General features: G+C 46.9%; 1 protein-coding gene across 3 annotated transcripts in view; it reads right to left on the minus strand.

The window, feature by feature from the left end:
* The window catches only part of smarcal1 (SWI/SNF related, matrix associated, actin dependent regulator of chromatin, subfamily a-like 1), a 39793-nt gene that overhangs the window by 1163 nt on the left and 22336 nt on the right, over positions 1 to 16294 (minus strand). For all 3 annotated transcript variants that reach the window (XM_041868755.2, XM_041868756.2, XM_041868754.2), the window contains 2 exons: positions 4733 to 4833; positions 4548 to 4644 (listed from right to left, as the gene is read on the minus strand). In XM_041868755.2, the coding sequence (XP_041724689.2) occupies positions 4548 to 4644; positions 4733 to 4833 (198 nt within the window). The remainder of the gene's footprint in view (positions 1 to 4547; positions 4645 to 4732; positions 4834 to 16294) is intronic.

Below are 16294 nucleotides of genomic sequence, written 5' to 3' on the forward strand. Positions count from 1 at the left end.
AAACACTACATAACACAGAAACACTACATAACACAGAAACACTACATAACACAGAAACACTACATAACACAGAAACACTACATAACACAGAAACACTACATAACACAGTGAGCTGCGAGCTGCCCAGTGACACAAGCCTACCAGACGAGCTAAACCACTTCTATGCTCGCTTCGAGGCAAGCAACACTGAAGCATGCATGAGAGCACCAGCTGTTCCGGACGACTATGTGATCACGCTCTCCGTAGCCGATGTGAGTAAGACTTTTAAGCAGGTCAACATTCACAAGGCCGCAGGGCCAGACGGATTACCAGGACGTGTACTCCGAGCATGTGCTGACCAACTGGCAAGTGTCTTCACTGACATTTTCAACATGTCCCTGACTGAGTCTGTAATACCAACATGTTTCAAGCAGACCACCATAGTCCCCGTGCCCAAGAACTCTAAGATAACCTGCCTAAATGACTACCGACCCGTAGCACTGACGTCTGTAGCCATGAAGTGCTTTGAAAGACTGGTCATGGCTCACATCAACAGCATAATCCCAGAAACCCTAGACCCACTCCAATTTGCATACCGCCCCAACAGATCCACAGATGATGCAATCTCTATCGCATTCCACACTGCCCTTTCCCACCTGGACAAGAGGAACACCTACGTGAGAATGCTATTCATTGACTACAGCTCAGCATTCAACACCATAGTGCCCTCTAAGCTCATCACTAAGCTAAGGATCCTGGGACTAAACACCTCCCTCTGCAACTGGATCCTGGACTTCCTGACGGGCCGCCCCCAGGTGGTAAGGGTAGGTAACAACACATCTGCCACACTGATCCTCAACACGGGGGCCCCTCAGGGGTGCGTGCTCAGTCCCCTCCTGTACTCTCTGTTCACCCATGACTGCATGGCCAGGCACGACTCCAACACCATCATTAAGTTTGCCGACGACACAACAGTGGTAGGCCTGATCACCGACAACGATGAGACAGCCTATAGGGAGGAGGTCAGAGATCTGGCCGTGTGGTGCCAGGACAACAACCTCTCCCTCAACGTGACCAAGACAAAGGAGATGATTGTGGACTACAGGGAAAAAAAAGAGGACTGAGCACGCCCCCATTCTCATCGACGGGGCTGTAGTGGAACAGGTTGAGAGCTTCAAGTTCCTTGGTGTCCACATCACCAACGAACTATCATGGTCCAAACACACCAAGACAGTCGTGAAGAGGACACGACAAAGCCTATTCCCCCTCAGGAGACTAAAAAGATTTGGCATGGGTCCTCAGATCCTCAAAAAATTATACAGCTGCACCATCGAGAGCATCCTGACTGGTTGCATCACCGCCTGGTATGGCAACTGCTTGGCCTCTGACCGCAAGGCACTACAGAGGGTAGTGCGTACGGCCCAGTACATCACTGGGGCAAAGCTCCCTGCCATCCAGGACCTCTATACCAGGCGGTGTCAGAGGAAGGCCCTCAAAATTGTCAAAGACTCCAGCCACCCTAGTCATAGACTGTTCTCTCTGCTACCGCACGGCAAGCGGTACCGGAGTGCCAAGTCTAGGTCCAAAAGACTTCTCAACAGCTTCTACCCCCAAGCCATAAGACTCCTGAACAGCTAATCATGGCTACCCGGACTATTTGCACTGCCCCCCACCCCATCCTTTTTACGCTGCTGCTACTCTGTTAAGTATTTATGCATAGTCACTTTAACTCTACCCACATGTACATATTACCTCAACTACCTCAACTAGTCGGTGCCCCCCGCACATTGACTCTGCAACGGTACCCCCCTGTATATATAGCCTCCCTACTGTCACTTTATTTTACTGTATATATAGCCTCCCTACTGTCACTTTATTTTAATTCTGCTCGTTTTTTCTCAACACTTTTTTTGTTGTTGTTTTATTCTTACTTTTTTTGTTTAAAATAAATGCACTGTTGGTTAAGGGCTGTAAGTAAGCATTTCACTGTAATGTCTGCACCTGTTGTATTCGGCGCATGTGACCAATAAAATTTGATTTGATTTGATTTAACACAGAAACACTACATAACACAGAAACACTACATAACACAGAAACACTTCATAACACAGAAACACTTCATAACACAGAAACACTTCATAACACAGAAACACTACATAACACAGAAACACTACATAACACAGAAACACTACATAACACAGAAACACTACATAACACAGAAACACTACATAACACAGAAACACTACATAACACAGAAACACTACATAACACAGAAACACTACATAACACAGAAACACTACATAACACAGAAACACTACACAACACAGAAACACTACACAACACAGAAACACTACATAACACAGAAACACTACATAACACAGAAACACTACATAACACAGAAACACTTCATAACACAGAAACACTACATAACACACAGAAACACTACATAACACACAGAAACACTACATAACACACAGAAACACTACATAACACAGAAACACTACATAACACAGAAACACTACATAACACAGAAACACTACATAACACAGAAACACTTCATAACACAGAAACACTACATAACACAGAAACACTACATAACACAGAAACACGACATAACACAGAAACACTTCATAACACAGAAACACTTCATAACACAGAAACACTACATAACACAGAAACACTACATAACACAGAAACACTACATAACACAGAAACACTACACAACACAGAAACACTACATAACACAGAAACACTACATAACACAGAAACACTACATAACACAGAAACACTACATAACACAGAAACACTACATAACACAGAAACACTACATAACACAGAAACACTACATAACACAGAAACACTACATAACACAGAAACACTACATAACACACAGAAACACTACATAACACACAGAAACACTACATAACACAGAAACACTACATAACACAGAAACACTACACAACACAGAAACACTACACAACACAGAAACACTACATAACACAGAAACACTACATAACACAGAAACACTACATAACACAGAAACACTACATAACACAGAAACACTTCATAACACAGAAACACTACACAACACAGAAACACTACATAACACACAGAAACACTACATAACACAGAAACACTACATAACACAGAAACACTACATAACACAGAAACACTACATAACACAGAAACACTACATAACACAGAAACACTACATAACACAGAAACACTACATAACACAGAAACACTACATAACACAGAAACACTTCATAACACAGAAACACTTCATAACACAGAAACACTACATAACACAGAAACACTACATAACACAGAAACACTACACAACACAGAAACACTACACAACACAGAAACACTACACAACACAGAAACACTACATAACACAGAAACACTACATAACACAGAAACACTACATAACACAGAAACACTACATAACACAGAAACACTACATAACACAGAAACACTACATAACACAGAAACACTTCATAACACAGAAACACTTCATAACACAGAAACACTACATAACACAGAAACACTACATAACACAGAAACACTACACAACACAGAAACACTACATAACACAGAAACACTACACAACACAGAAACACTACATAACACAGAAACACTACATAACACAGAAACACTACATAACACAGAAACACTACATAACACAGAAACACTTCATAACACAGAAACACTTCATAACACAGAATATGGGGTATGTAAGGGGTGTGTAAGGGGTGTGTAAGGGGTGTGTAAGGGGTGTTTAAGGCCTGTTTAAGGGGTGTGTAAGGGGTGTGTAAGGCCTGTTTAAGGGGTGTGTAAGGGGTGTGTAAGGCCTGTGTAAGGCCTGTTTAAGGGGTGTGTAAGGGGTGTGTAAGGGCGTGTGTAAGGGGTGTGTAAGGCCTGTGTAAGGGGTATGTAAGGGGTGTGTAAGGCCTGTGTAAGGGGTGTGTAAGGGGTGTGTAAGGCCTGTGTAAGGCCTGTTTAAGGGGTGTGTAAGGGGTGTGTAAGGGGTGTGTATGGCCTGTTTAAGGGGTGTGTAAGGGGTGTGTAAGGGGTGTGTAAGGCCTGTGTAAGGCCTGTTTAAGGGGTGTGTAAGGGGTGTGTAAGGGGTGTGTAAGGCCTGTGTAAGGGGTGTGTAAGGCCTGTGTAAGGGGTATGTAAGGGGTGTGTAAGGCCTGTGTAAGGGGTGTGTAAGGCCTGTGTAAGGGGTATGTAAGGCCTGTGTAAGGCCTGTGTAAGGCCTGTGTAATGCCTGTATAAGGGGTGTGTAAGGTGTGCGTAAGGCCTGTGTAAGGCCTGTGTAAGGGGTGTGTAAGGGGTGTGTAAGGCCTGTGTAAGGGGTGTGTAAGGGGTGTGTAAGGCCTGTATAAGGGGTGTGTAAGGTGTGCGTAAGGCCTGTGTAAGGCCTGTGTAAGGGGTGTGTAAGGCCTGTGTAAGGGGTGTGTAAGGGGTATGTAAGGCCTGTGTAAGGCCTGTGTAAGGGGTGTGTAAGGGGTGTGTAAGGGGTGCGTAAGGCCTGTGTAAGGGCACTGTGTAGCCCATCTCACCTTGGAGTGGAATCTGGCAGACTCTGCCTTCTCTAACAGGTTGGATTCTGAGAGCCCCACCTGCTCCAGAACATTCATCTTCTCCTGGATCATGGGCCTACATACATACAAAAGGGTTTCTTCAGAAATATATCACCTAATAGATTCAGTTCAGATCGATTCAACAGTAGGAGGAGCAGACTTACCACAGGTAGTCATCTGCGGTTCCCTTGGCGACCAGGTAGTGAATGTCCACGTTGCTGGTCTGACCGATACGATGCACTCTGTCCTCAGCCTGGATCATTATCTGATAGATTCCAGAGGACATCATTATGAGTATGGTAAACAGTATAGGAGGATATATGAACAGTACAGAGCAGCTGTAGGTTTCACTAGCATTCAGAACTTTTCAGTCAACCAAGTCCCTGTCACTCTGTTTGGTAACGTTCAAGTGAATAGCAAATGTAATCACCGGGGGATAGGGGTTAAGGGGTTAGGGGTTAAGGGTTAATCACTCTGGGGGATAGGGGTTAAGGGGTTAGGGGTTAAGGGTTAATCACTCTGGGGGATAGGGGTTAAGGGGTTAGGGGTTAAGGGTTAATCACTCTGGGGGATAGGGGTTAAGGGGTTAGGGGTTAAGGGTTAATCACTCTGGGGATAGGGGTTAAGGGGTTAGGGGTTAAGGGTTAATCACTCTGGGGGATAGGGGTTAAGGGGTTAGGGGTTAAGGGTTAATCACTCTGGGGGATAGGGGTTAAGGGGTTAGGGGTTAAGGGTTAATCACTCTGGGGGATAGGGGTTAAGGGGTTAGGGGTTAAGGGTAAATCACTCTGGGGGATAGGGGTTAAGGGGATAGGGGTTAAGGGTTAATCACTCTGGGGGATAGGGGTTAAGGGGATAGGGGTTAAGGGTTAATCACTCTGGGGGATAGGGGTTAAGGGGTTAGGGGTTAAGGGTTAATCACTCTGGGGGATAGGGGTTAAGGGGTTAGGGGTTAAGGGTTAATCACTCTGGGGATAGGGGTTAAGGGGTTAGGGGTTAAGGGTTAATCACTCTGGGGGATAGGGGTTAAGGGGTTAGGGGTTAAGGGTTAATCACTCTGGGGGATAGGGGTTAAGGGGTTAGGGGTTAAGGGTTAATCACTCTGGGGGATAGGGGTTAAGGGGTTAGGGGTTAAGGGTTAATCACTCTGGGGGATAGGGGTTAAGGGGTTAGGGGTTAATCACTCTGGGGGATAGGGGTTAAGGGGTTAAGGGGTTAATCACTCTGGGGGATAGGGGTTAAGGGGTTAGGGGTTAAGGGTTAATCACTCTGGGGGATAGGGGTTAAGGGGTTAGGGGTTAAGGGTTAATCACTCTGGGGGATAGGGGTTAAGGGGATAGGGGTTAAGGGTTAATCACTCTGGGGGATAGGTAGGGGTTAGGGGTTAAGGGTTAATCACTCTGGGGGATAGGGGTTAAGGGGTTAGGGGTTAGGGTTAATCACTCTGGGGGATAGGGGTTAAGGGGTTAGGGGTTAAGGGTTAATCACTCTGGGGGATAGGGGTTAAGGGGTTAGGGGTTAAGGGTTAATCACTCTGGGGGATAGGGGTTAAGGGGTTAGGGGTTAAGGGTTAATCACTCTGGGGGATAGGGGTTAAGGGGGTTAGGGGGTTAAGGGTTAATCACTCTGGGGGGATAGGGGTTAAGGGGTTAGGGGTTAAGGGTTAATCACTCTGGGGGATAGGGGTTAAGGGGATAGGGAGGGTTAATCACTCTGGGGGATAGGGGTTAAGGGGATAGGGGTTAAGGGTTAATCACTCTGGGGGATAGGGGTTAAGGGGATAGGGGTTAAGGGTTAATCACTCTGGGGGATAGGGGTTAAGGGGATAGGGGTTAAGGGTTAATCACTCTGGGGGATAGGGGTTAAGGGGTTAGGGGTTAAGGGTTAATCACTCTGGGGGATAGGGGGTTAGGGGTTAGGGGTTAAGGGTTAATCACTCTGGGGGATAGGGGTTAAGGGGTTAGGGGGTTAAGGGTTAATCACTCTGGGGGATAGGGGTTAAGGGGTTAGGGGTTAAGGGTTAATCACTCTGGGGGATAGGGGTTAAGGGGTTAGGGGTTAAGGGTTAATCACTCTGGGGGATAGGGGTTAAGGGGTTAGGGGTTAAGGGTTAATCACTCTGGGGGATAGGGGTTAAGGGGTAGGGGTTAATCACTCTGGGGGATAGGGGTTAAGGGGTTAGGGGTTAAGGGTTAATCACTCTGGGGGATAGGGGTTAAGGGGTTAGGGGTTAAGGGTTAATCACTCTGGGGGATAGGGGTTAAGGGGTTAGGGGTTAAGGGTTAATCACTCTGGGGGATAGGGGTTAAGGGTTAAGGGTTAATCACTCTGGGGGATAGGGGTTAAGGGTTAAGGGTTAATCACTCTGGGGGATAGGGGTTAAGGGGTTAGGGGTTAAGGGTTAATCACTCTGGGGGATAGGGGTTAAGGGGTTAGGGGTTAAGGGTTAATCACTCTGGGGGATAGGGGTTAAGGGGTTAGGGGTTAGGGTTAATCACTCTGGGGGATAGGGGTTAAGGGGATAGGGGTTAAGGGTTAATCACTCTGGGGGATAGGGGTTAAGGGGTTAGGGGTTAAGGGTTAATCACTCTGGGGGATTTCAGGGAAGGTGAAGTCCCTTCATGAGGCTACATTAGTTGGGACCCACCCCCATGAACCACTACCAGCCCATACTCTCAGTATTAGAACATTCCTTCCTTAAACAGGCAGGTTAGGGTCAGGGTTAGGGTTCCAGAACAGCTCAAAGAATACCACCAGACCAGCAGAGTGCAAGGTGAGGGGTTACGGCAGAGGTGTCAAAACAAACTCAATATACTTTAAAATGACTAAAACCAAATTCAAACTGTGTAGAAATGATAATGGATCTACATTCATACCGTTTTTGACTGTATCCAGCTGGCTAATAACCACCAAATTGAAAGCTAGACAGTCAGGGAGCATCGAATAAAACGACAAAAACTACAACTCATTGAAGACCGAATGCGACCCCCGGGGCAAAATGAGTTTTACACCCCTGGGTAAGACGTTAAGAGGTCAGGGTTAGAACCTTACTCCAGGGTTCCAGAAGACTTCAGGGAACACCACCAGAGCAGCAGAGTGGCGTGTTAGGGGTTAAGGGTTAGGGGTTAAGGGTTAAGGGTTAGGGGTTAAGGGTTAGGGGTTAGGGTTAAGGGGTTAAGGGTTATGGGGTTAAGGGTTAGGGGTTAAGGGTTAGGGGTTAGGGGTTAGGGGTTAGGGGTTAAGGGTTAGGGGTTAAGGGTTAGGGGTTAAGGGTTAAGGGTTAGGGGTTAAGGGTTAGGGGTTAAGGGTTAGGGGTTAAGGGTTAAGGGTTAGTCAGGTCTTTACCCCAGGGTTAGGGGTTAAGGGTTAGTCAGGTCCTTACCCCAGGGTTAGGGGTTAAGGGTTAGGGGTTAAGGGTTAGTCAGGTCCTTACCCCAGGGTTAGGGGTTAAGGGTTAGTCAGGTCCTTACCCCAGGGTTAGGGGTTAAGGGTTAGTCAGGACTTTACCCCAGGGTTAGGGGTTAAGGGTTAGTCAGGTCCTTACCCCAGGGTTAGGGGTTAAGGGTTAGTCAGGTCCTTACCCCAGGGTTAGGGGTTAAGGGTTAGTCAGGTCCTTACCCCAGGGTTAGGGGTTAAGGGTTAGTCAGGTCCTTACCCCAGGGTTAGGGGTTAAGGGTTAGTCAGGTCCTTACCCCAGGGTTAGGGGTTAAGGGTTAGTCAGGTCCTTACCCCAGGGTTAGGGGTTAAGGGTTAGGGGTTAAGGGTTAGTCAGGTCCTTACCCCAGGGTTAGGGGGTTAAGGGTTAGTCAGGTCCTTACCCCAGGGTTAGGGGTTAAGGGTTAGTCAGGTCCTTACCCCAGGGTTAGGGGTTAGGGGTTAAGGGTTAGTCAGGTCCTTACCCCAGGGTTAGGGGTTAAGGGTTAGTCAGATCCTTACCCCAGGGTTAGGGGTTAAGGGTTAGTCAGGTCCTTACCCCAGGGTTAGGGGTTAAGGGTTAGGGGTTAAGGGTTAGTCAGGTCCTTACCCCAGGGTTAGGGGTTAAGGGTTAGTCAGGTCCTTACCCCAGGGTTAGGGGTTAAGGGTTAGGGGTTAAGGGTTAGTCAGGTCCTTACCCCAGGGTTAGGGGTTAAGGGTTAGTCAGGTCCTTACCCCAGGGTTAGGGGTTAAGGGTTAGTCAGGTCCTTACCCCAGGGTTAGGGGTTAAGGGTTAGGGGTTAAGGGTTAGTCAGGTCCTTACCCCAGGGTTAGGGGTTAAGGGTTAGTCAGGTCCTTACCCCAGGGTTAGGGGTTAAGGGTTAGGGGTTAAGGGTTAGTCAGGTCCTTACCCCAGGGTTAGGGGTTAAGGGTTAGTCAGGTCCTTACACCAGGGTTAGGGGTTAAGGGTTAGTCAGGTCCTTACCCCAGGGTTAGGGGTTAAGGGTTAGTCAGGTCCTTACCCCAGGGTTAGGGGTTAAGGGTTAGTCAGGTCCTTACCCCAGGGTTAGGGGTTAAGGGTTAGTCAGGTCCTTACCCCAGGGTTAGGGGTTAAGGGTTAGTCAGGTCCTTACCCCAGGGTTAGGGGTTAAGGGTTAGTCAGGTCCTTACCCCAGGGTTAGGGGTTAAGGGTTAGTCAGGTCCTTACCCCAGGGTTAGGGGTTAAGGGTTAGTCAGGTCCTTACCCCAGGGTTAGGGGTTAGGGGTTAAGGGTTAGTCAGGTCCTTACCCCAGGGTTAGGGGTTAAGGGTTAGTCAGGTCCTTACCCCAGGGTTAGGGGTTAAGGGTTAGTCAGGTCCTTACCCCAGGGTTAGGGGTTAGGGGTTAAGGGTTAGTCAGGTCCTTACCCCAGGGTTAGGGGTTAAGGGTTAGTCAGGTCCTTACCCCAGGGTTAGGGGTTAAGGGTTAGGGGTTAAGGGTTAGTCAGGTCCTTACCCCAGGGTTAGGGGTTAAGGGTTAGTCAGGTCCTTACCCCAGGGTTAGGGGTTAAGGGTTAGGGGTTAAGGGTTAGTCAGGTCCTTACCCCAGGGTTAGGGGGTTAAGGGTTAGTCAGGTCCTTACACCAGGGTTAGGGGTTAAGGGTTAGTCAGGTCCTTACCCCAGGGTTAGGGGTTAAGGGTTAGTCAGGTCCTTACCCCAGGGTTAGGGGTTAAGGGTTAGTCAGGTCCTTACCCCAGGGTTAGGGGTTAAGGGTTAGTCAGGTCCTTACCCCAGGGTTAGGGGTTAAGGGTTAGTCAGGTCCTTACCCCAGGGTTAGGGGTTAAGGGTTAGTCAGGTCCTTACCCCAGGGTTAGGGGTTAAGGGTTAGTCGGGTCCTTACCCCAGGGTTAGGGGTTAAGGGTTAGTCAGGTCCTTACCCCAGGGTTAGGGGTTAAGGGTTAGTCAGGTCCTTACCCCAGGGTTAGGGGTTAAGGGTTAGGGGTTAAGGGTTAGTCAGGTCCTTACCCCAGGGTTAGGGGTTAAGGGTTAGTCAGGTCCTTACCCCAGGGTTAGGGGTTAAGGGTTAGTCAGGTCCTTACCACAGGGTTAGGGGTTAAGGGTTAGTCAGGTCCTTACCCCAGGGTTAGGGGTTAAGGGTTAGGGGTTAAGGGTTAGTCAGGTCCTTACCCCAGGGTTAGGGGTTAAGGGTTAGTCAGGTCCTTACCCCAGGGTTAGGGGTTAAGGGTTAGGGGTTAAGGGTTAGTCAGGTCCTTACCCCAGGGTTAGGGGTTAAGGGTTAGTCAGGTCCTTACCCCAGGGTTAGGGGGTTAAGGGTTAGTCAGGTCCTTACCCCAGGGTTAGGGGTTAAGGGTTAGGGGTTAAGGGTTAGTCAGGTCCTTACCCCAGGGTTAGGGGTTAAGGGTTAGTCAGGTCCTTACCCCAGGGTTAGGGGTTAAGGGTTAGTCAGGTCCTTACCCCAGGGTTAGGGGTTAAGGGTTAGTCAGGTCCTTACCCCAGGGTTAGGGGTTAAGGGTTAGTCAGGTCCTTACCCCAGGGTTAGGGGTTAAGGGTTAGTCAGGTCCTTACCCCAGGGTTAGGGGTTAAGGGTTAGTCAGGTCCTTACCCCAGGGTTAGGGGTTAAGGGTTAGTCAGGTCCTTACCCCAGGGTTAGGGGTTAAGGGTTAGTCAGGTCCTTACCCCAGGGTTAGGGGTTAAGGGTTAGTCAGGTCCTTACCCCCAGGGTTAGGGGTTAAGGGTTAGGGGTTAAGGGTTAGTCAGGTCCTCACCCCAGGGTTAGGGGTTAAGGGTTAGTCAGGTCCTTACCCCAGGGTTAGGGGTTAAGGGTTAGTCAGGTCCTTACCCCAGGGTTAGGGGTTAAGGGTTAGTCAGGTCCTTACCCCAGGGTTAGGGGTTAAGGGTTAGGGGTTAAGGGTTAGTCAGGTCCTTACCCCAGGGTTAGGGGTTAAGGGTTAGTCAGGTCCTTACCCCAGGGTTAGGGGTTAAGGGTTAGTCAGGTCCTTACCCCAGGGTTAGGGGTTAAGGGTTAGTCAGGTCCTTACCCCAGGGTTAGGGGTTAAGGGTTAGTCAGGTCCTTACCCCAGGGTTAGGGGTTAAGGGTTAGTCAGGTCCTTACCCCAGGGTTAGGGGTTAAGGGTTAGTCAGGTCCTTACCCCAGGGTTAGGGGTTAAGGGTTAGTCAGGTCCTTACCCCAGGGTTAGGGGTTAAGGGTTAGGGGGTTAAGGGTTAGTCAGGTCCTTACCCCAGGGTTAGGGGTTAAGGGTTAGTCAGGTCCTTACCCCAGGGTTAGGGGTTAAGGGTTAGTCAGGTCCTTACCCCAGGGTTAGGGGTTAAGGGTTAGTCAGGTCCTTACCCCAGGGTTAGGGGTTAAGGGTTAGTCAGGTCCTTACCCCAGGGTTAGGGGTTAAGGGTTAGTCAGGTCCTTACCCCAGGGTTAGGGGTTAAGGGTTAGTCAGGTCCTTACCCCATGGTTAGGGATTAAGGGTTAGTCAGGTCCTTACCCCAGGGTTAGGAGTTAAGGGTTAGTCAGGTCCTTACATTATTATTTTATTTTTTTCATATCCCCCGTGGGAATCGAACCCACAACCCTGGCGTTGCAAACGCCATGCTCTACCAACTGAGCTACATCCCTGCCGGCCATTCCCTCCCCTACCCTGGACGACGCTGGGCCAATTGTGCGCCGCCCCATGGGTCTCCCGGTCGCGGCCAGCTACGACAGAGCCTGGATTCGAACCAGGATCTCTAGTGGCACAGCTAGCACTGCAATGCAGTGCCTTAGACCACTGCGCCACTCTTTAGTTCTTGTTTAAGCTATTCAGCACTGTCAACACTTGGTTCAACACTTTTATAAGCCATAAAATGCACTGCAGCTGCAATGAACGACTATAGCAAAGTGTTCCTATAAGCTTGCGTTGTTATTATTAGTGGCTTGTCTTTTTAATATAAAGGAATATTTCACTTTCTCTGGTCATAGGGGTAACATGAAATTGGTGCATAAGGCAGAAATACACTACATGACCAAAAGTATGTCTCTCTCAGGTGGACACCTGCTCGTCGAAAGTCTCATTCCAAAATCATGGGCATTAATATGGAGTTGGTCCCCCCTTTGCTGCTATAAACAGCCTCCACGATGATGTCGACAACCAATTCTGAATGGACCTCACTTTGCGCACGGGGGCATTGTCATGCTGAAACACACCTACTCATTCAAGGGTTTTTCTTAATTTTTTACTATTTTCTACATTGTAGAATAATAATGAAGACATCTAAACTATGAAATAACACATATGGAATCATGTAGTAACCAATTTTTTAAAAAACAAAACAAAATAGATTTTATATTCTTCAAATAGCCACCCTTTGCCTTGATGACAGCTTTGCACACTCTTGGCATATTTCCGTCTTAATGCGTTTGAGCCAATCAGCTGTGTTGTGACAAGGTAGGGGGGGTATACAGAAGATAGCCCTATTTGGTAAAAGACCAAGTCCATATTATGGCAAGAACAGCTCAAATAAGCAAAGAGAAACGACAGTCCATCATTACTTTAAGACATGAAGGTCAGTCAATACAGAAAATGTCAAGAACTTTGAAAGTTTCTTCAATTGCAGTCGCAAAAACCATCAAGCGCTATGATGAAACTGGCTCTCATGAGGACCGCCACAGGAATGGAAGACCCAGAGTTACCTCTGCTGCAGAGGATAAGTTCATTAGAGTTACCAGCCTCAGAAATTGCAGGCCAAATAAATGCTTCACAGAGTTCAAGTAACAGACATATCTCAACATCAACTGTTCAGAGGGGACTGTGTGAATCAGGCCTTCATGGTCGAATTGCTGCAAAGAAACCACTACTAAAGGACACCAATAAGAAGAAGAGACCTGCTTGTCTTTGTGAGACGCGGTGTGGGTGAACGGATGATCTCTGCATGTGTATTTCCCACCATAAAGCATGGAGGAGGCGGTGTTATGGTGTGGGGGTGCTTTGCTGGTGACACGGTCTGTGATTTATTTATAATTCAAGGCACACTTAACCAGCATGGCTACCACAGCATTCTGCAGCGATACACCATCCCATCTGGTTTGGGCTTAGTGAGACTATAATTTGTTTTTCAACAGGACAATGACCCAACACACCTCCAGGCTGTGTAAGGGCTATTTTACCAAGAAGGAGAGTGATGGAGTGCTGCATCAGATGACCTGGCCTCCATAATCCCCCGACCTCAACCCAATTGAGATGGTTTGGGATGAGTAGGACGGCAGAGTGAAGGAAAAGCAGCTAACAAGTGCTCAGCATATGTGGGAACTCCTTCAAGACTGTTGGAAAAGCATTCCAGGTGACGCTGGTTGAGAGAATGCCAAGAGTGTGCAAAGCTGTCATCAAGGCAAAGGGTGGCTATTTGAAGAATCTGAAATATACAACTTTTGGTTACTACATGATTCCATATGTGGTATTTCATAGTTTTGATGTCTTCAATATTATTCTACAATGTAGAAAATAGTAAAAATATAGAAAAACCCTTGAATGAGTAGGTGTGTCCAAACCTTTGACTGGTACTGTATACATACAAATACATATACAGTGGGGAAAAAATATATTTAGTCAGCCACCAATTGTGCAAGTTCTCCCACTTAAAAAGAGGAGAGAGGCCTGTAATTTTCATCATAGGTACACGTCAACTATGACAGACAAAATGAGGAAAAAAAATCCAGAAAATCACATTGTAGGATTTTTAATGAATTTATTTGCAAATGGTGGTGGAAAATAAGTATTTGGTCAATAACAAAAGTTTCTCAATCCTTTGTTATATACCCTTTGTTGGCAATGACACAGGTCAAACGTTTTCTGTAAGTCTTCACAAGGTTTTCACACACTGTTGCTGGTATTTTGGCCCATTCCTCCATGCAGATCTCCTCTAGAGCAGTGATGTTTTGGGGCTGTCGCTGGGCAACACAGACTTTCAACTCCCTCCAAAGATTTTCTATGGGGTTGAGATCTGGAGACTGGTGAGGCCACTCCAGGACCTTGAAATGCTTCTTACGAAGCCACTCCTTCTTTGCCCGGGCGGTGTGTTTGGGATCATTGTCATGCTGAAAGACCCAGCCACGTTTCATCTTCAATGCCCTTGCTGATGGAAGGAGGTTTTCACTCAAAATCTCAGGATACATGGCCCCATTCATTATTTCCTTTACACGGATCAGTCGTCCTGGTCCCTTTGCAGAAAAACAGCCCCAAAGCATGATGTTTCCACCCCCATGCTTCACAGTAGGTATGGTGTTCTTTGGATGCAACTCAGCATTCTTTGTCCTCCAAACACGACGAGTTGAGTTTTTACCAAAAAGTTCTATTTTGGTTTCATCTGACCATATGACATTCTCCCAATCCTCTTCTGGATCATCCAAATGCACTCTAGCAAACTTCAGACGGGCCTGGACATGTACTGGCTTAAGCAGGGGGACACGTCTGGCACTGCAGGATTTGAGTCCCTGGCGGCGTAGTGTGTTACTGATGGTAGGCTTTGTTACTTTGGTCCCAGCTCTCTGCAGGTCATTCACTAGGTCCCCCCGTGTGGTTCTGGGATTTTTGCTCACCGTTCTTGTGATCATTTTGACCCCACGGGGTGAGATCTTGCGTGGAGCCCCAGATCGAGGGAGATTATCAGTGGTCTTGTATGTCTTCCATTTCCTAATAATTGCTCCCACAGTTGATTTCTTCAAACCAAGCTGCTTACCTATTGCAGATTCAGTCTTCCCAGCCTGGTGCAGGTCTACAATTTTGTTTCTGGTGTCCTTTGGCAGCTCTTTGGTCTTGGCCATAGTGGAGTTTGGAGTGTGACTGTTTGAGGTTGTGGACAGGTGTCTTTTATACTGATAACAAGTTCAAACAGGTGCCATTAATACAGGTAACGAGTGGAGGACAGAGGAGCCTCTTAAAGAAGAAGTTACAGGTCTGTGAGAGCCAGAAATCTTGCTTGTTTGTAGGTGACCAAATACTTATTTTCCACCATAATTTGCAAATAAATTCATAAAAAATCCTACGATGTGATTTTCTGGATTTTTTTTTCTCAATTTGTCTGTCATAGTTGACGTGTACCTATGATGAAAATTACAGGCCTCTCTCATCTTTTTAAGTGGGAGAACTTGCACAATTGGTGGCTGACTAAATACTTTTTTCCCCCACTGTACATATATATCCTTTTTAAAAACATATTTTCCTTTATTACTTTCCAACCCCACCACCCCTTCCCTAATTGGAGTAAACTAGTGAACAACAATGATTAGGCCTCTACTTCCAGCTTATACATACTATATACATTTGATGGACACAGTCAATTTTACAATAATTATATTTTGTTTGTTTTTTTCTCCTGAACTTCCTCTACCCTCAACCTCTCTGATCATTTTCATGATGTCCATCCGGTTTGCTTCTATATGCCATATCTTTCTAACTGTGCTCTTTCACAAAAGTTCTTAACCTATAACCTATATACTTATTATGGACACAGTATGTTTTACATTAGTTATCTTGTTGTTATTAGTCCCATCCTTCAGCTCCATTCAACACCTCCCATCTATCTCTTAACACCATCCATATTGGATTTCTATTTGCCATATATATTTCAACCGTACTGTGATGTTTTACAAAAGTTCTGAACCTTTCGATTCTCATTGTTTCTACAGATTGTACATTGAAAATAAACATTTTTGCTAAAAGTATTATTATATTATTGATCGATTGACTATGACTTTTCAGATCACCCAGTAGTGCTATCTGCAGGGTTAGCTCCAGGTAAATATTGCAATCATTGCAATGCTTTTGGGGGTCGTAGAGCAAAACAGAGAGAGTCTGATCTTTCCATAAAGGGGGCATAATAGTTTGTGGGCCAAACCGTTCAGACGCTACGGACGTTTTCGTGAGAAGAACGATTTTCGGGATGTCTCATGGTCTGACAAACACCACTCTAGCTCGGTCACCTTTCACCACAGATGCAGAAGTCTTACATAGCGGATGCAGTTGATTGAGATGCAGCCCATGCCAAAAAAAAACGGATATCTCTATCTTAAACTGACAGATTTTGATGGAGATTTTTGTATTATGCTAACGGGGCCGCGGACATCGACTCTAGGGGGTTAAGGGTTAGTCAGGACCTTACCCCAGGGTTAGGGGTTAAGGGTTAGGGGTTAAGGGTTAGTCAGGACCTTACCCCAGGGTTAGGGGTTAAGGGTTAGTCAGAACCTTACCCCAGGGTTAGGGGTTAAGGGTTAGTCAGGTCCTTACCCCAGGGTTAGGGGTTAAGGGTTAGTCAGGTCCTTACCCCAG

The sequence above is a fragment of the Coregonus clupeaformis genome, unplaced genomic scaffold (assembly GCF_020615455.1).
Source record: "Coregonus clupeaformis isolate EN_2021a unplaced genomic scaffold, ASM2061545v1 scaf0495, whole genome shotgun sequence".
NCBI classification, from domain to species: domain Eukaryota; kingdom Metazoa; phylum Chordata; class Actinopteri; order Salmoniformes; family Salmonidae; genus Coregonus; species Coregonus clupeaformis.